Here is a 21,822-nt window from a genome sequence, read left to right on the forward strand (position 1 = left end):
TTAGTTTTTTTCAGATGGAAGTCTTTCTGATAGGTAACAGCTTCTTTTCTACACACCAGTGCACGGGGAATACAATCATCGTGACAATGATAGATTTTGACACTTTAGAGAAGGCTTGTCAGGATGTGTGCTTGAGATCTTTTAAGCTCACAGCAAAGAAATCACAAAATGTTAACGTAAAAACAAACCCTATCCCGAGTGTCATTCCGGTGAAAAGCCTGCACTGTTTCTAACAAACAGACAAGTCTGCAAAGATCCATACTAATGAACCTGGCCAGCTGTGGAGTGTGTAAGTGAACACCAACAAAACAACAGCACTGCAATGCAATTGTAAGCCGGCTTCCACCTAATAACCCCCTCTTATGACTCCCCCCCCCCCTCCCCTCCCAAACATACACACACATTTTTTTAATTTTATTTTTTATATAGGTAATTTAAAGAGCCCTTACCTGGCTGCTTCCAGGAGTTCGTCTTTCTTGTATTCACCTAAATGATTGCAAAATATCATGCTGTTAGCATTGAACAGGAGGTAGTGCGAGAAATACACAAGGAAGCAAAAAGCAAAATAAAACAGACAGAGAATGAAGGAGAAAAAAAAAAAAACGAAGAGCGAAAAAGGGGGGGGTGGGAAGGGGGGAGAGGGGAAAAAAAAAAAAGCCCACACCCAGGTTGGGTGATGGAGCAGTGACGTTAGCCTGATTGTGAAGGCAGCATCATCAGTGCCTTGGAGACGGGCAGCAAATTGACGCAGCTCCTTGTCCAATCCTCCCATGAAATGGCTTTCTTTAGACAGCCAATGAACGCTACATTGTGTGTCCAGATACACTTTCTCCTCTGATAGCTGCATGCTAGTCACACACACATGTCTCTGCTTCTCACGTCAGCCCCCACCAATTCTCTTTCTCCCCTTTGAGGGAAGTCATACTTAATACATGCAAAGGATAACACGTTCACAGACAAAAGAAGTCACAGTGGATCTTCAAAAGGTACAAGTTACGGACACACTGTTGCCCCTCCCCATCCCCCCTGTATAAACGGGCTGAAAGAGGTCATTATCCTCACTAGTTGTCCTTTAATATTGACTGAAAATAAATGTCATGACATGATAAGCATTACACATAAGGCTAATAAATATGGGGGATGCTAGATACGAAGAAGCATCACAAATACCATACGTATTAAATACATGTGAAAATGGATGCTCAATTATAACAAGCAATGCATTCATGAAAATAAGCATTTATAGAAAGGGGGGGGGGGATTGCCCTTCATTTGATTATTTTAGAGGGGAACTTATCACATTATAATCTAATAACAGGGTAGGTGGGGAACATATAGGTGCAGAAACCCAATAATCTCAGGGGAACAGGTGAAGAATGCCCTTAATTAACCTACATGCTGATAGAGTGTACAGTTAGCTCTGGCTATACAAAGCCTGTGTATAAACAGATATACGGAAATCCATTTCATTGGAGGACATTCTATATATAGTACAGCAGTTACATGATAATGGACCAGCGGAGCAGTAATATTTTTATCTATTGGGCAGCCTCTATTACAGCTAACGTTATTTGTAGAGTTTATTTTCCAGCCTCTGTTGGTTAAATGAAGGCAAACAAGGATAATAATTTTTCTATTTTGTGTGTGCTAAGGTTCAGTCTACTTAACAATGAAGTATGGATTTCATGGGGATTACGTATACGATACAATTGCAGTGCTAAATGCTGAACCTGGAGCAGTCACCATGGAAACTATGGAGTGTTACATCAGATTTATTTTTTTTAGATCGGCTACACAGCTGCTCATTATATAAAACCTGTACTGCACTAATGCAACAGTTATCGTAGACATTTATATAGCACCAACATATTCTGCAGCGCTGTACAATTTTAATGAGGGAATATATAATTTTAAATAAGAACCAAACTATTATTTACGTTAGCAGGAAATCAAAGGTTACTGAAAAATCATCTTGAACTAAATAGAATTACCTGCTTATCACTTCCAGGCATTTAAAGGGACACTGTACTCACTATAATCATTTCATCTCTTTGAATTGGTTATGGTGCCTGGAGTCCCCAGGCACTGTCCCTACATTCAGTGTTAAACCATTTTAACACTAAATAAGGGATCCAGGCCACCCACAGTCCAGCCCCTTCTGGACGTGTGGCTAAGGCAGAGATTACACACCTCCTTGTAGTCATACTGTAAGTTGGAGCATTGATAGGCTATAAGCAGTCAGCTGACACTCTCAACCAATCACAGCTACCCATTGTTGCTCAGGTTAATACTTCCTCACTAGCAAAAGCAGCACAGAGTGGAGGGGCTGCTGGGGACTATCATTTAGCATAAAAATATTAAAAACGGTTTAATGCTGAATGAATTTATGGAACTTGGGAACCCCAAACACTATACCCAGCTTAAAGAGATTAAGCCGATACAGCGCTTAGTGTCCCTTTAAAGGGAACCTGTAACCACTTACTTGACCTCTGCTCCCAGCCGTGATCTCATTAGAGAGGTGGGTCTGCCCAAGCTCCTCCTCCTCTTCTGCTGTTCCCTGATTTGCCCTCCTTGGGGACACTTCATGAAATCTGACAGCATGTTTTGGCACATAGCAACCACTGTACATGCGCTTTAGATGCTACGGGTGGAGAGGAGAAGGACCTCCTGTGGGAGGTGTCATCTGCTCTCCTTTACAATCTATGCCTGTATGATTGGAAGTTGGGGAAAAACTGTTTTAAATTAGTTTTTTTCTCACAAGGTATACATTGTGCTAGCAAAACTGCTAGCACAATGTATAGAGGAATTCAAAGCTCCTTTTTCTGTTCCGTGCTGCCTAATGCCAATTCTGTGCATGAAATACACCCTTTGTCAGTGGGCATAGCACGCTGGAAACATGTGTTAGGATTCCTCTTGCAGGCGGTGCTTGCAGAGGGAAGCATTTTTTCTCCCCTCCCAATAAAATTGCTAGTTAAAATACTAACTATCTATATATATATATATATATATATATATATATATATATATATATATATATATATATACATACATACATACATATATCTAATATTTTATTAAACAGGCTAAAAGTCCCACCCCCTCCTTCACCGTCACCCACCCCACTCACTTCGCAGGCTCAGATTGTACACATGCTTTTTGAGCCAGTGAAATGGACCAATCACAGATTTCTCTATGAAACACCTCAGACTTTGCCGACGTCCAGAGGGGTGTGGAAGTCAGCGATGGATTCCAAATGAATAAACCCTTTTTATTTTTAAATCTACAGCAGTATAGCTGCTAAACTCAGAGTCCAAATTGTATTAAATGAGATCCAAAGTGCAAAATTCCAGCTAAAAGCGCTTATCGGGAAAATACTCCACTACAGTGACAGCCTGGCTATTTTATCTTAAAAGTTGTCATTACGATTTCAATTCAATACAATGTGAAGCTTACTGAGTAATCCTGTAAATGTTTAATTGTTGACCAGATCTGTATTGTAGATCCCAGTCCAAGATTCCACTAATTGACCAGGCACAAACCAATTACTCCCTATTCTAAGCACAAACTGTGCAGAATCAGATATTGCCACTGTCATAGAAAACACACACAACTGAACAGAGAGTAAAACAAAGGAAGAAGATTGTCGACCCAAGAACACGCTCAGAAATTATAAATTATTAACAACCACAACAGAATATATGCAAGTTATCCTTTTTGTTTTAAGACCTTGCCCTGGTATTCATTGGTACACTACAGGATACAGAGGATCAGTTGAGAAATTGGGAGAGTATCATAACGCAGAGTAAAATAAATGGAAGGACATATTAAAGTTGACAAAGTCAACTAAAAGGATTTTATGCTGGCACTGCATTTATTGCAAGGATTACAATAATGAGAGAAGGCAGCACTAGAGAAAATCCTGAGAAACTACATTATTCCATACACAGATTTTTTTTGGTGTGTCACAGGTTAATAATATGAGGTAATGATATACATATGCCTTGCAAATAAAACAGGTTTACATTTCCATGTATTTGCTGTTGCTGTGCTGCTTGGGAAGTGAGGTAGTCCAGTGATAGCCAATAACTGCCTATCATAGCCCTGCGGTCAGTGGGACAACCAATCGCAACGATCGCATAAGTCAATCTCTGCAACCATTGGTCTAATCAATTTCTATTTCTCTCCCCGTCAGCTCTTTGCTCACATGACCGGGAGAGTGAAGGCAGTATGTTATAAAATGTCACCAGTCGTCCATACCATTCTATAAATTCTGTGATTAATAGCCATTGTTTTCCCTGTTTGATCACTAAATGTTACAATGACATAGGAAATCAAGCAAAACTGCAACAAGCAATAAAATAAAAATAAAGTTATTAAGGGGTTACTTGCTAATCACAGATAAATAGCTTTAATTGCTGCATTAATAACTTTATTTTCCATGGCAATGGAGTAGGAAATGCTTTGCTTTGCATGGCTCCATCACGTAAAGTGCTTAAACAATGAGGAATAATGATAATTATATATGGGGTTCTCACTTTAACAGGGGTTAGTCTAGGCAAATTTATTACAAGAGAAAAAAAAACACAGCCATACTATGACAAATACCTTATGTCTGTTTCACACATGCCGCAAAACAGCAACTCACACAATTCGTAAAACACTCACAAACATACATATTCTCACATTCAATCATGAAGCTTCAGACTTACACACACAGACATTCATTATTCACTACATTCACAGGCACACGACACATACAATGACAAAAATGCACACAGATACACTAACACAAAGAATTACACATGTAGACACACAAAGTCACACGGACGTACATACTCACAACTGCTCCTGGCAAGGTGGGTCAGAATGCTGCATGGGACATCACATCCCATCATTCAACAGGGCGGGTCAGCAGAGATCCTTTGATACAAATTTATTGCACAAAGTGAAAGCCCTTTATCACTAGTGCAGCCATCGCATGAAAGGCACTTTCCTGGTTTAACCTATTACTGATGTTCCTGCCTATTGCACAGATCATCTAGAGTTCTAGACCACGGGTGCCCAAAAAGTCGATCCCCAGATGTTTTAGAACTACAACTCCCATGAAGCTCTTCATAACTTTAGAATGTCAAAGTATGATGGAAGTTGTAGTTCCAAAACATCTGGGATCTACCTTTTGGGCACCCCTGATCTAGACCATCAGGATTTTTTTTTCTTGTGTTTCACAATAATAAAACTCACTGTCACGAGTCTCTTAACCATAACAGTTGACTTTAGAAATGCGTTTCTACAAATATCTTCCTCTTGTTTTAAATGATAAACTAATTTACATGAATTGCTATCAGGTTATAAATTCCCGTGGTGACAGAACAATTCCACTGTAGCAAACTCTACAATAACAACCTAACAAAGGTGCGTCCATTTAGAAATGTAAAATGTTGCAAAGGCAGTTTTTTTTATGAATGTGCACGCACACCAAAACTGTGTCAATTCACTTAAAGGGACACTATAGTCACCCAGACCACTTCAGCTCAATGAAATGGTCTGGGTGCAATGTCACTCAAGTTTCAACCCTTCACATGTAAACATAGCAGTTTCACATGTTTACATAGCAGGGTTAATCCAACCTCTAGTGGCTGTCTTCCTGACTGCCGCTAGAGGCGCTTCTGCGACGATGAATGCGAAATTTGCATCCAGTGTGCAGAACGTCCATAGGAATGCATTGAGAAATGCTTTCCTATGGACTGTTAAAATGCGCTCGGGAGCTGACGTTGGCAGGGGAGGAGAGGTCACCAGCGCCGGAGCCCGGCGCTGGATTAAGGTAAGTGGCTGAAGGGGTTTTAACCCATTCAGTCCAGCGGGAGGGGGATCCTGCGGGTGAGGGTCCCCCAAGGATTATATAGTGTCAGGAAAATTAGTTTGTTTTCCTGACACTGTAGTGATCCTTTAACCCCTTAAGGACCAAGCTTCTGGAATAAAAGGGAATCATGACATGTCACATGTCATGTGTCCTTAAGGGGTTAATGATTAAGTCCCATTTCCAAAGCACTTTCATATTTATTTATTCTTTCTTTAATCTAGACCCATTAAATAATATTCTTCACCTATGTTGAATTATGCATGGATTTTGGCAATGTTGGTTCTATGCAACAGCCCAGAATTCACATATTAAATGTTAGTAGTGTGAGATCTCTTGCCAAAACCCACAGAAAATAAATAACGATATAGAATTTTTAAGCAAATACTTTGCCATACATTTTGAGAAGATTATCTGCACCGCATGTAACCTATCTGATAATCCTGATGGATGTTGCACTTCTGCCAAGAAATATGACCTGATACTAACAGATATAATTTAGGGCCTTGATTAATTGTCCTCTTGATGGCGGCGAAGATGTATGAGAATCACAAATTAGCTATGTTTTAATTTACCGTTAACGTTCACCCAGGAGTGATAATTGTTGTGCCAAGGGTATTCAGTGCTTTAAAGAGATTGAGCTCACAAAAGAAAAAGTCAAAGCTTAATTACAATACCTTACTTATACATTGATTTTCTCGAGGTACAACTAAAAACTTGTAGCAAATTGGCAAATCCACATAATGTACAAAACAGTTGCATAAACATTGCTGGGAAATTGAAAAATTAAATAATACATGTTTACTTAGAGAAAACCATATGATTAGAACTTTCTGATTTTTACCTCAAAAGACAAACCCTTAGCATAAAGAAATCGTCATGGCAAGAATTTAACATGGACCAGGAGACATTTCTCATGGAATCTGGCCCATATTATGGTAATGCCATAATGCAGTTATTGTTATCTAGGCTGTATATTCATATTACAAACCTCCCATTTCACTTTATCCCAAACGTGCTATACTGTAGTTGCAATGTATATAAAAACAGCTGGAGATGACAAGAAGCATCCACTGGCCACAACTTACCTTTTCCCATCATAGAATGAGATGGGAACTGGGATCTTCTAGACAGCTCATATTGCATTCTCAAGAAGATCTATGGAAGATCCCCAGTTTTGCGCAACAGTAAGTTTACAGAGTTCTTGGCAGCTTTTTCTTGCTTAAGACAACAATATGGGGGGCGTGGCTTGGAGGTCCGCGAAGATGGCAGCATAAACTGAGAGCTCCCCGCCGGCCTAGCTTTCAACCTCACCGACCGCACTAATAATAGCCGAAAATGGGGAAAACACACCGCGCATCGAGCACCCAAAGACCCGGGGACACCCCGAAACGCACTGTGACCCCCTCCGTGAAGCCATACCTCGTGGCACCGGCGGACCTGGACCAGGCCTCGAACGACTCCACGGCCTCCGGCCTTTCCCACCCGCGTTCCCCGCAGGGTGACCACTCACTGCCGACCTCCCAAGCTTCCCTACCCGACATAATGTCTATGCTGCAGCAACTACCCACTAAAGCGGATCTGAAAACTGCAAACGCGGAACTCCGCGCGTCCATTACCGCTGAGCTACACGCCATGCGTGAGGACATACAAGGCCTTAACCAAAAGGTGACTCAGTTGGAAGCTGACAGCGACCACATGTCTGCGGTTCAGGCAGCAACCACAGACAGACTGCAATCCCATACCAAGATACTACAACAAATGGCGCTCCACATTGAGGACCTGGACAACAGGGGTAGGAGACAAAATATTAGAATCAGAGGGGTGCCAGAGGCGCTGGACAAGAAAAGCCCGATCCAAGACACCTTGCTGGACTTATTTAATAAATTGCTGGTGCGACCTCTCCAGACACCCATTAGCTTTGTACGAGCACACCGCGCCCTGAGGCCTCCGGGCCCCCCGGACGGGCCACCCCGTGACATTATTTGCTGTTTGGAAAGCTTTCCACTGAAGGAGGAAATCCTCCGCAAAGCAAGGGGCACAGATAAAATAATACTGGAAAACTCGGAAGTCCACCTGTTTCCCGACCTATCCCCAGCCACGCTATCATTTAGGCGAGCCTTGAAACCCCTTACAAGGCAGCTACAAGCAGCCCAGATGAGGTACCGCTGGTGCTTCCCCACGGGCCTACAGGTTGCTACGCCCAACGGCCCCTTCACGATCCTGGGGGAAGAAGACGCCCAGGCGCTGCAAAGAGAGCTGCACCTTTCGCCAGAAACCCTGACATGGCCGAACCCACTCAACTTCTACGCTTTTGCCCCCAGATCACAGGACACGGGCCCTCGCCCTCAGAGAATTCGTCCTCCCCGTACTCAAACGACCAGACCAGTGGGGACACCCATCTGAAACCCGCTCCATTCCTGGGAGGTTACCCCCCCCCCCCCCTCCGGAACCGCCATGCTGACTACACTAGCAGACTATGAACTATACCACCCACCGCAGACCACCCTTGGCGCTTCACCGTTATTGTGAACTTTGACTGTCATTTGGTCACAGCAAGTATTATGGGAACTGTACCCCCACTTTGGGTGTGGGGGGGGAATATTAGACCTAGCTAAGATTACCCTGGGGGGTGAAAGGGGTGCCATACCCACACTGCCGCAGAGAGGAAAGGGACCCACGAAGGGCCTAGGCCCGAGAGGGAAAACATTAGGAACAACGCACCTCATAGCCCCGTTATAAGACCCCCCACTCTCTACTATTCTAACATTTAAGGGCCTTCTAGATTAACTGAGATCGGTACATTAGGCTGGGGAAGGAGGGGATGTCTAGCTCTGGGAGCGGGAGGGGGGTGGGCGATAGGGACTTGGGAGGGGGGAGGAAGGCGGAATTGTAGGCCAGTGGACCTGCTGGGCTCTACCACACAGGGGGGGGGGGGGGGAGGGAGGGTAATTTTGAAATGTTGATATGTTTTATGTTATGGCTAATACTATTGCTACTGTTTTTTACTGCATTATATGGTGAGGTTGACACCCATGCTGAATTTTATTTAGATTGTGCCGTAAGTCGGGGAGACGATGGATCCTAACTGGGTGGTGCCCCGAGAGGTCACAGTGGTCTGTGACGACCTTTTTGAGAGCGCACTTGACCCCCTGGACCCTACTCACTTGGGATTCCCGGACCCCCTTCGACTGCCCTACAGGAGTGAGCGACCAGAATCAGGTGAGCGGTCCCCCTCCGCCCTCTAGCGGACGGGGGGGTTCCAGCCCCCCTTCGCTCTTTTCCGATACCGCTGGTTATAGCGATTTTGTTCAGACTTACCGACTGTGACTCTTGACTCCTGACTTTCTCCCCCCCCCGCCTAACCCAAGCCTTCCTGTGCCCCCCCTTTTTTTCCCTACCCCACCCTCCCGCTTGTCCGCCGGACGGACAAGCCTACGCTGATACACGACTGCTAGGAAAGCCCCGGTCATGTCCATTGCCCCGGCCCCCATCACGATACTGTCCCTGAACGCCAGAGGCCTTAATCAACCCGAGAAACGGTCGGGAGCGGTGAGGGAATCTCTCTCCCGTAAGGCATCGATTGTGTTCGTACAAGAAACGCATTTTAGGGAGGGGTCACGTCCCACACTAACGAACCACCACTACCCCATAGGATACTTTAGCGACTTTCAGGGGGGAAAGTCCAGAGGTACTGCGATTCTCATACATAGACGCATCCCGTTCACAGAAAAAGATGTACAAACCGACCCGGAGGGTCGATATACCTTCTTAAAGGGGGAGATAGCGGGCACGCTTTACACCTTCGCTAATGTTTATGCCCCAAACCGCAGACAATACCGTTTCCTGGCCCGGACACTCCGCTCACTGCGGCGCTTCGCTGAAGGGGTATTGGTCCTAGGGGGAGACCTAAACGTAGCTCTAGACCCCAATTGGGACTCCTCCTCAGGACGCTCACCCGTCCCTACCCAACACATCGCGGCAATCAGGGCCTTACTGACGAGGGAGAGACTAGTGGACTGCTGGAGAGCACTACACCCTGACGAAAGGGACTATACCTTCTACTCTCACCCGCACAATTCCTACACTCGCATTGACTATCTCTTCCTTTCACAATATCACCTCCCACTGGCCCTCCGGGCTGACCAAGGCACCGCAACATGGTCGGACCATGCACCGGTGTCGGTCACCCTGAAGTCCCCCCTTTTCAGACCTAGGGTCTCTAAGTGGAGGCTGAATGAAGCCCTACTTGCCATGCCAGAACTGACTGCGGACATAGACACCACACTCCGGGACTACTTTACACACAATGGCGACCAGACGTCCCCCACCATACGATGGGAAGCTCACAAAAGTGTTATCAGGGGGCATTTCATACAAAAGGGCGCTCTCCTGAAACGACAGAGGGAGGCACGCATGACTTCGCTATTAGCAGACATACACAGCCTAGATACCCTCAACAAACGCATCCAACTCCCTACCCACCAAGCCACGCTGTTAGGTCTAAGGAGGGAACTGACCACACTCATACAATCCCAACATCATAGGGCAGTTCTACGACACAAGGCATTCTTCCATGTAAACGGTAATAAGAGTGGGAAGCTCCTAGCACGCATGCTCAACAAAAGACGACGGGACACATACATAGACCGCATTCGGGACAAGGACGGGAACCTTCACAGACACCCCACCAAGATACAGGAGATCATTCGATCATATTACGCAGACTTATACTCCCTACCACGACCGCACACTGACACGCACACTCTCAGACTCCGTGACTCTATAGATGAGTACCTCTCGGCCCACACACTCCCCGCCCTAGCGACTGACATATCAAACCGACTAGAAGAACCCATTACCACGGAGGAACTTGCGCTAGCGATTAAAAGCTCCAAATCAGGGAGAAGCCCGGGCCCCGACGGACTACCACTAAAATATTACAGGACATACGCTGACATACTTTACTCCCCACTGACAGACATGTTCAATGCGATCAGAGAGGGACACGAACTTCCCGGACAGGCTCTAATGGCGCACATCACTATCATCCCCAAAGAGGGGAAGGATCGAGAGCACTGCGGCGGCTACCGACCCATATCCCTCATCAACACGGACATAAAACTCCTGGCAAAAGTTCTGGCGACTAGACTCCAGACGCATGTTCCCGGTCTGGTCCACGCAGACCAGGTTGGGTTTGTACTGGGTCGAGAGGCTAGGGACAACACTATCAGGGCCCTGACACTGATGCATAGGAATATCGAGACGAACACGGGCCTTCTCCTACTCTCCACAGACGCGGAGAAGGCCTTTGATAGGGTCAACTGGGAATACATGTTCCGGACATTAACACACCTGGGAATGGGACCACACCTTTTGGGCTGGATTAAAGCCCTGTACTCCAAACCGACAGCACACGTACTGGTCAATGGGGCCCTAACAGACCCGTTCCCTATATTTAACGGTACGCGTCAGGGATGCCCCCTCTCCCCGCTACTTTTTGTCCTAGCGTTGGGGCCATTCCTGAACACCATCAGACATCATCCCGACATTACCGGCATTCACACAGGAGACACACACCACAAAATTGCCGCCTACGCGGATGACCTACTGTTTTTCCTCACACATCCAGAGGTCTCCCTGCCCAACCTAGTCCAGGCCTTTCACACATTCGGACTCCTCTCGGGATTGAAAATCAATTTCTCGAAATCCTATGTCTTAAACATTAGTGTACCCATACCTCGCACAGACCAACTGCGCAGGAGCTACAAATTCCAATGGGCCTCGGACAAGATACGCTACCTGGGTACCTGGCTGACAGTGAGCGCAACCACCCTGTACGCGACAAACTTCACCCCATTACTGACCCAATTTCGGAAAGAAATGAGGGAATGGGCCTTCCCCCACATATCCTGGTTAGGTAGGGTACAGGTGGTGAAGATGAATTTTTTGCCGCGTCTACTCTACCTCTTCCAGGCCTTGCCTATCCTGATCCCAACCTCTTTTTTCACGACACTCCGGGGAGCACTGGGGTCCTACGTGTGGAACGGGAGGAGACCCAGACTGAAATACTCACTGCTTACACGGCCCAAAGACAAAGGAGGACTAGCCCTCCCAGACTTTCTGCTATACTACAAAGCATGTCACCTACAACGAATAGTAGAATGGTCCAAGCTAGGGGTGCACAAGCTGTGGAAATCCCTTGAGGGACACGCAGCGGGAGTCCCCGCCGCTCTACTCCCATGGCTCCCAGCGGGAGGTTCTGGGAGGGAAGCCCGTTACACACCCTACACAAAAGCGACTCTGACGGTATGGAGAAGGAGTATGGGGCGTCATGCTCTTAGTACGCACCCCTCCCCCCTTCTGCCTCTCACCCATAACCCGGACTTCCAACCAGGCCTAGACCCGAAGGCCTTGCAAATTTTAGTGGACGACCCCCTACCCCGACTGAGACATGTCTGTTCCAACCGGGGACTAAAAGACCTGACAGAGTTACGTGGGGCGACCCCTCAGTCCTTCCTAACGCGTTTTCGCTATGCACAAGTACGCAATTACATAAAACTCCTCCCGCAGGGACAGGCTTTGGGCAGAGATCTCACAGCTTTTGAGAGACTATGCTCAGCCCCTGACCCATTATCACATGGAATTTCACACCTCTACTCCCTCCTCCAAATGCAAACCCCAGTAGAGACACCTAACTTTATGGGGAAATGGGAGGAATCCCTAAAAAAGACGTTTAGCGCCCCTGAATGGGAAAAGATCTGCAATAATGTTCACCACTGCTCAACATTTAGCAAGAGTCAGGAGACTGCTTATAAACTGCTCACGAGATGGTACCACACACCAGCTACAGCGCACCACATAAACTCTCAAGACTCCCGCCTATGCTGGAGGTGTGAGAAGGAGATAGGCACACTCTTACACATTTGGTGGAACTGCGAACTGATTCAACCGTTCTGGCGCACTATCCACCAAGTCATAGCCCGCTTCTCAGATAACCCTCCACCCCTTGAACCGGCAGCTATGCTGCTCCACCATACGCCCACCCCCACGTCCAAATATAAAAAGACACTCACGATCCGAATCATTAATGTAGCAAAACAATTAATCCCACAGTTTTGGAAGAATAAAACGGCCCCGCCCCTATCCCAGTGGTTTGCCCAAATGGAGGACCTCAGAGCAGTTGAGGAACTCATCATGTACGCGGCTGGCCCGCAAAAACAGCAGCAGACTTACCTAGACATATGGACGCAGTGGATACTGTTGACCACGAAACCGGAATTCCAGACCATGCTTATGGACTACACGACCGATACCCCAAGACTAACGAAAGCAGAGATAGTAGACTAACCCTATCCCCCCTTCCCCACCCGGACCCTGTCCCCCCCTTTTTTTCCCTGACTCCCCTACTTCGGACCGACTAGAGAGACGGAAACATGTAACCAAGAGCAAGCAGACACTTTAGGCTGCATAAACTCGAGCATTGGGCACCGACGACTAATGCACACAACTATGCCCATCGGCCTCACCGACCTACACACCTGAAGACCTGGTCGGGGGCCGAACCCGCAATGCCCACTACGATCCTACATACCACCAGACCTAACTCATGATAACTACGGATCTGGCCAGTCGAATATTGCTTGCAGAATTCTGAAATACACCTGTGAGCTCTGAGCTTCATAGGGCCTGCGCGCCCACAAGAATCTGTTATTGTTTTCTTTTGTTTACTGATAACATGGATATGTGAAATACGACACAGCAGTCTTGATCACTGACGAGGACCTGCGAGTCCACTAATACATGGGGCCTGCGCGCCCACGAGTTTATATTTGTGCTTTATTGTTTTTCTATGGTTGGACTCATGTTGAGTCTTAAATATTGCTAACAACTACACGTGGAGACTTGCACGTCTCGGAATGAAGCTCATAATTTTGAAATAAAAATTATATTTACAAAAAAAAAAGACAACAATATGGTGGTACTGGGGATGTGGAACTTTTAGCAAGAAAAACTACCCTTTCCTTTACACCAAACACCATGAGAGCATTCATTTAATTATGAGGACCTTTACAAAAATGTCAAGATCCCATAAGTCACAGTGCTACTCACCATGGGCAGACTAGATGGGCCGAATGGGTCTTATCTGTGGTCAAATTCTAGGTTTCTTTTGTTTTGTAAAATAAGGTAACCCTCCACCCACACTGGGTTCCTTACTGGAGTCCAAGAGGCCCCATACTGAGTCTGGTCCAGATAGTAGCCAAGTTGAACGCTGCTGAATGGCTGAAAACCGGCCCAATTGCTTCAGATCTGGGCTAGGAGGATTCAAATTCAGGTCCGAATTAAAAAAACAAACAAAAAACAGTCTGTCCACTGACAGCACGAACAGGCAAATAGTGACAAATACACGGAGGTGCGAGAGTTGCTAGCCAGCCACCACATAAATAAGGTAAAATAAATAAAATAATAAAGAGCATTTGGGGGTCCACAGCCTACTAAGGAGGTTTTATACTCCCATATACTTCCACCTGACACATATCTTAAACTTTGAAAACTAGCAACTGGGCAGACATTGGCCGTCCCTGTGTGAAATAAGGGGGGTGGCACAGGATGAGTGACTTTAAAATATGCAGTGGTGGGTGAACAGAAGTCCCTACATTGTCTCAGTAAATCTCTTGACTGGGTTGGAATTTCAGTAAAGGTTCAACACAGTCAAAATGAGTATTCTACCTTTATGAAAGTCTAAGGTTTTTTTTATCAGGTGCAGGATGTTTCTTTTTTATATGACACTAGAAGACAATGGTCTCCTGACTGCTAATGGCCACTTAGCAGATCAAAAGAATCCACTATCTATGATGGAATAAAGGCATATGGTAGATTAGCCCATTTGTTTACATTGAAGCTAGATTAAAATTTAAATTGGCCATAACACCTCTACCAGATAGCTAGTTAATGTATGCACTACACAAATCACATTAAAGAATATTCTATAGTGCAAAAATGAATTATGCAGCCTAGGTGTGATACCCCCACCTGCCACAGGGAGCATAAGGAGGTTTTAAACCTCCCGTACTGTAATAGGAGGTTCTTATTGACCCCATAGACTCATTTTTTATTTTTACTTTTTTTTCATGTGGTGGTTGGCAAGCAAGCACTGGCCAGGTACCACATGATTAATCCTTGCATTGATGCACTGCCAGCAGGCAAACAGCAATTATAATTATCTTTCGCTTGCATTAAAGCAAGTTACCGTAATAATTGGCGAATGTGCCTCCTGCTGGATGCATTCGGACCTGAATTCTATTAAAACAGGTGCTCTGTGAATCTTCCTATACTAGGATCATTAATAGACCGCTCGGACTGCACATATCTAAAGACCCTGGATATTTCCACAAGCAGTGCTGCCCAAGAAGCCTTGGAGGCATAAACAAAAGTTTTGCTAATACCACTGTCAGATGCCAAAGGCAAAGTTCCTACGAGCACTAAGGGAAAAGCTTTTCTGGGACCGCTTTGTCCACCGAGCCACACTGACAGACTATAATTTGCTAGTTACGTGATCTCTAGTGCTCCAGCCTTGAATACGCTAAACTAATAAATCCAGAATTGACAAGCATTAAAAAAAAAAAATACGTAATGCTGAAAATCAAGTAAATAACTATTTTCAGGGCATGTACATAACAAGCCAGCTAACTGATTAACATGAGAAGGCAAGATGCAGCTTTGTAAAAGAAAAGCTAAACGGTAGAATGAAAAAGTATATATATATAGAAATGTATCGACTAATATAATTTGCTTTTTAATAATAATAATAATAATTCCCCCCTGAATGCCTTCGAGAACTCAAAGAATGGAAAGGGAGTGGGAGCAGTGAGTGGAGGAAGCAGAAAAAAATATAACGCTTTGTTCTACAGAATGTAATTATGAATACAAGAAACGAAAAAAAAAACTAAGAATTCATTGTGCTGCTGCCCACGTATAGCTAAAAAGAAAACCCACTAAGAGAGGGAGGCACTGTACTAAACTGCTGACAACAAGAGTACAGTTGACGGAAAAAAGTTTTAAAGTTAATGTGAGGTAATAATAATTCTGGCTAATTAAGATTAAAGGATCACCTACGTTAAAATGTAATATTTTAAAGTTTGAGTAGTTGCTTTTTTTAAATTTAGATTTAAAGGGACACTATAGTCACCAGAACAACTACGGTACAGCTTAATGTAGTTGTTCTGGTGAGTATAATCATTACCTGCAGGCATTTTCATGCAAACTTTGCATTTTCAGAGAAAAGGCAGTGGTTACATTGCCCCCTAGGCAATGGATGGCCATTGGAGGTGCTCACCTGTTCAGCGTCACCACCCTCTGCATGGAGACGCTGAACTTTCCTCATAGAGGTGCATTGATTCAATGCATTTCTTTGTAGAGGTGCTGATTGGCTAAGCTGGTCTTTCACCCGCCCCATCCCGCCTCCTTGCCAATTAGCTGAAATCTTAAATTCTGATGTCAGCACGGAGGCGGACCGGGCGGGGCCAACACACGCGTGGCACTGGAAACTATATTATATTATCTTTTATGGGGGCTAACAGGGGCAAGCCACTGAAATCGTTGTTTTACCACCATAAGGTCAGGAATACAGGTTTGTGTTCCTTACCTTTAGTGTTCCTTTAAAGCATGTCTGACTTTTTTTTTGGGGGGGGGGGGGGGGGGGAGGGGGAGATGCAAGGAGGTTTAGTAGCAGACACTGTTCCATGTTTTTTTTTCTTGAGATTTTCTTCAGCTTCTGGCAGTTCATTTGCCAGGGGCCACGAGACTACAACACCGAGGTTTATGGAGGATCCATTGAGACTGCAGTGGCCTTCCTAAATCCTTACTTTGTTTTATTGCATTGGAATTTCAACATAGTCTGCATCAGTATAAAGATTATATCTCTATGGAGTAGGGCAGACCACAAAGTCTAATGGTGGGTGGATTGCACCACAGTCTAAGATGAATTAATATGGCAGAGGGATGCTGTACTCAACTGCAGGTAGGGAAGCCATTTTTAGCTATTTCAACCATATACTTCATATAAAAAAGTAATATCTATTCATTACATGCTGCAAGGTTTCTTATAACAAAAAACTTTAAAAGGACAGTTGCACTTTAAGAATGTACAACCACTAGTGGCTGTATGAAAGCTACTAGTCTTTACAGCCAAATGTAAAGATTGGTGTTTTTCGGGAAATGCAAGGAGTGCTTTACATCGCTCAAGAAAAAGGAGCACCGAAATCTTTAAAAGCTTTATTTATACAGCATGCCAGCTATGTGAATTATACAAGTTCCCGTAAGCAAGTGAAACATTTCATACTATAAAATACCTAGTCCATAGTCTGAAAAGCCAGCATTTCATAATTCATGTGTTTCTTTTTGCTATCGGTAGGCATGTGCATTTTAAATCATTGTCCCAAATTACACATGAAGAGTAGGCACCTGTACCTTTCACAGCTAAGAGATTAAGAACATATATTACGAGCATAGAACCATCAACTCGAAGGAACATTCCTGGAGAATTCAAACTTTAAAGCATATTCTAAAGAACATTAGCTGGTCTCCTGAGAATCTGCACTGAATCTCATAAATGACAATGCGTGATATGTCACTTCTTTGCAGCTCCTGTCTAACCACTCATTACAAGCTTTGCACTAGGCTGTAAAGAGAAAAAGAAAGAAAGAGAAAAAGATAAAACTACACAGACAGAGAGAAGCTGCTTCATTCTGAGCACCACAAATAACCTTGCATGGATAACGGTGCTAGAAGATTCCCTCAACCTACACCCATCCATACAGGGACTCCGCACTCTGGTCTAAACACAAACTCAATGTCCAGGTATAAGAACTTCTAGGTCTCTAGGTCACAAAGGAAATGAAGAAGCACTCTTCAATCCAATGCAGTTATTCTACTTTTATTTATGCGGTCTGACATTGTTACAGTCAACTTTATATTCCTCAAGACTTTTCTTAAGATCATCTTAACTGTAACTACGTGTTCGACTGCTTTAATTAAAGCCGTGTTACTGCACTGAATTAACGTCCTAAAACTGTGCTTCATAGATATATATACATATATATATATACACACACACACACATCTACATAATATACTTAAATATGTCCCTATAATATTTGTTTTTCTCATAATGTTAATATAATTATGTTTTTTATAATTAAAAAAAAAAATTTAACTTTCCTTTTGGGAGCTTTGAATGGTTTTTAGGGAGTGAGTGTTGGATTATGAATGTTGTATTCATTCTTCCTTCTACACTAACACTCTTCCAATCTGACGGCCATGTTGAATCTCCTTGATGTTCACCATTTTAGATCTGCTTGAGGAAAGCTCCTTTGGAACATTCATCTTCCTTGTTAGCTAAAAGACACCCTCGCTAGCCTTGTTTTATAAAACTACATATTAGAAAGGATGCCTTTTCACCCTTTTGTATTCTTTTTGGTTTAAGATTATGACAGGTTTAGAATAAGCATCACAGCTCTTGCAACACAGAAATCCCAGGATTCACACAGATATTTTTTTTTTTTTTTGCTGTATTTTATTTCTTGTGCGACTGCTGCAATTTGCTTTATCATAACTCATGGATGCTTTTATATCATTTTAAAGGACCACTATAGTCACCTAGACCACTTCAGCTCAATGCCACTAAAGAACCTTCCTTCTGAGAACGGAGTCAGACTTTGTGCTCAGTCAAATGCTGCTTGAACATACGCATTCAAAGCTGACGTCGGGAGAGGGAGGAGAGTTCCCAGCGCCGAGGGGGCTGGGCGCTGGAGAAAGGTAAGTGTTTAACACCTTCAGCCCGGCGGGAGGGGGACCTAAAGACCCTATAGTGCCAGAAAAAAAGGAGTTTGTTTTCCTGGCACTATAGTGGTCCTTTAATTTCAGTTTTCCATTTAAACCACATGTACAACACATTTTATAGATAATGGCCTTTGCTCCTACTACACGTTCACACACAAAATATGAAAAGGATATCTTTCCAATTTCTTCAAAATTCTTTTTTTTTTTTTTATTTCATCTACGGACACTCCAAGCACCAGAACAACATATGATCCTTGCATAGGTGCCCTGTCTATGTAACAAACTGTGTTGCTGTCAAATTTCAAGGGCTAGCGGATCTGAAAACTTCTGACGAGTAACACTTATCGGAGTAACACTTAGTACTGCAATTATTTGCCCGTTATTTGCCCGCACTTTCCCCCACAGAAGGAAATCTGTGCCATGTCCAACTCTACTGACATGCTCCTTCCTTTCTGTGAAGGAGCCTGAGCCACAGTTGCAGCTATAGCTCTGTTTATAAAGGCATGACTTGTGCATCTGCTATTCACTTTCAATAGCTCAACGGTTGCTATCCGCTTGGTCAGCAGTCCTATTAACATTTCTCAGATTATTGGCACTGCTACTAAGTACTGTGCTACTTATCCTATAAAACCCGGCTAAGCAAAGATATACAGGATATGCTCAGCATGATAACTGTAGGAAAGCAGTCAGGTGTCAATAGCATGCTATCCTGGCTAAAACATGAAGATGCATACCTAGGCGTTCTATAGGGCTCCATATAATTCATATACATAATATGCAGGAGGAGAATCTACTCCAGCTCAACGTTAAAGAGCTACTAATGGTGTATCACTTAAATCTCACCGAAGTGGTCTGGGTGCAGCAGCCCTTTCGTTTTAACCCAGCAATATAGAACCTCGCAGACTCGTAGAAACGGCAATGTTTCTATTGCAGGGATAAACACACCTCTAGTGGTTGTCTTCCTGGTGGCCACTAAAGACCCTTCCTTCTGAGAACGGAGTCAGACTGCTGCTTTTAAGGAACATTTGGAAGGAATACGTATTTTTATATTGTTCCTTTAGGTCTCATCTGGACTGTCAAACTTGTCCTAAACTGGAAAATCTTCAGGTATCAATGTACAATATTCCAAATTAATTAAAAAGCAACATATAAAGATGTCCAAACTGAGGATTCAGTGATTCTATTTTGCTTTGGGGAACTGTATAATAAGAAACAATAGCTGACTGGATCGAACAATGTTTCAGCCATATTCACTTTGACACGTAACTACCTTTTTGAACCATGCACTACTCCCCTAATCTTCAAATACATAGCTTACATCAGAAGAGAAAATATTAGTATTACAGTACCACTGTAGATATATTCTGTGTTAAAACAATGATTAATATTGATTTTTTTATTTCAAGGTCAGTACAAGCTCTTTCCTAAACATTATCAGTGACACCAACCTATGCATCTTGGTGACATGCAGTTTGTTACAGCAAGTACGAGGAGAGGAATACGTTTTGTCCTATATTAAGGTTTCACTCAAATCCATGGCAGAAGAAATCCACTTTATCTTTATAAAATAAATAACTTTCAGTAAATGCTGTGTTACGAACAGATGAGGTAAAGGGTACACGAGAAAAGGGGAGATCATTTCCAAGGATGTATTCGAGTGTGTGGTCAATAACACACCTAGGCAACTCTCACGTTGGCAGGTAGTCCTGTACAGGTGAGGTGCTGCTTTGAAAAGGCTGTGAAAACTAGGAGCAATAACAGTTTGACTTCAAAGTTGCATATAACAAAAGCGCTCAGAATTGGACTGGAGAAACCTGTTCAAGATTGCAACACTCACTACAGAGTGCCAAATTGCCTTTCGAAACCATGCTAGCACTATAAAAATGTCAGGAGTTTCAGAAAATGAGATTTTGGACACATACCTATGATCAGAATAGGCAATTCAACAATTCCTAGCAGTGATCGTGTTGGTATAAACTTGCCAAACATTTCACTGTTTGCTAGCATGATGGGGTTTGGCAGATGCGGTCGCAAATATGTGCTACTAGTGATTTAACTCCTAGATGACATAATTGAGCAATGAGACTACAGGAGCATGATCTATAAACCAAAACGGTCTGATTAAGCTAAAGTTGTTTTAGTGCTCGGTGTGCAACTTTAATACCTGCTTGTTTCACATTGTTCATTGTTCCATTCATGGCTGTTAAAACATTATTCATGAACCTTAGAAGTTGGGCTAAAGCCTACATTTTCTTTAATTGAAAGTTCTGACACTGTGAAAACCACAGGTGAGAGATTTATGGCAGACCATATGGAGATGGCTGATCTTTGAAAGACATTAAAATACAAGTGACACACTAATTAGGTTTCTAGTTCACGGGAGCTCAATTAGAAGTAGAGCTTGCAGTATTTTATGTACGGTTCTACAATTAAGCAAGTTCTCCAAAGTTAACACAACATCCACCCGACCATAAAGACGAGCAGAATATTAAATGATCTGAAATGTATTCCCATCTCTGAGAGTATGCAACCTGTACTTAAAGTGTAGTCACTTTGAATGTTAAGAGGTGAAACAAATCAGTAACGCATATGGAGTTGTGACGGTAGCAATTACAAAGTTATATGAAGGGTTGGGGCAAGATTCATAACTCCAGGTTTTCTGAAGAGTACATGGTTTCCGATTCTCCTTCAAAGTAGTGTGCGTCTTGGCATGGATTAAACTGTATTGTAATATAAACTGGCAAATCTTTAATATACATTTCAAAGAATAAGGAGTATCATATGATAAAGTCATTGAAATTAAGTTAATTTGGTGCCAGGAGGTCCCAATCACCAAAACAAGTATGGATTTTTCATTGGGGTTATACCTATAAAAAAAAATTTTAATTAAAAAAACAATTCTTGTTTTCTGCCTTTGCAAGCCCTCCCATTTTAACCACACCCAGACTTTCTGTGGCTGTCCAATCACAGACTTCTCAATACAGCTCAAGGAGAAGTCTTTGCAAGGCAGGTGCTCTCGGCAATGTCTGCCTCTTGAGTTTAGCTACAAAGAGCTAAACAACCCTGGAAATAAAAGAACCAATTGTCTGATTGAAAGCAGGGGGGTGGGAGGAGCAAGGTTAATT

The 21,822-nt window shown here is 43.6% G+C and overlaps 1 protein-coding gene across 4 annotated transcripts in view; it reads right to left on the reverse strand.

Moving 5' to 3' along the window:
- TNKS (tankyrase) overlaps positions 1–21,822 on the reverse strand; it is a 215,470-nt gene that overhangs the window by 104,243 nt on the left and 89,405 nt on the right. For all 4 annotated transcript variants that reach the window (XM_063455837.1, XM_063455835.1, XM_063455836.1 and 1 more), the window contains exon 4: positions 450–486. In XM_063455837.1, the coding sequence (XP_063311907.1) occupies positions 450–486 (37 nt within the window). The remainder of the gene's footprint in view (positions 1–449; positions 487–21,822) is intronic.

The sequence above is a fragment of the Pelobates fuscus genome, chromosome 5, assembly GCF_036172605.1.
Source record: "Pelobates fuscus isolate aPelFus1 chromosome 5, aPelFus1.pri, whole genome shotgun sequence".
Classification (NCBI taxonomy): Eukaryota; Metazoa; Chordata; class Amphibia; order Anura; family Pelobatidae; genus Pelobates; species Pelobates fuscus.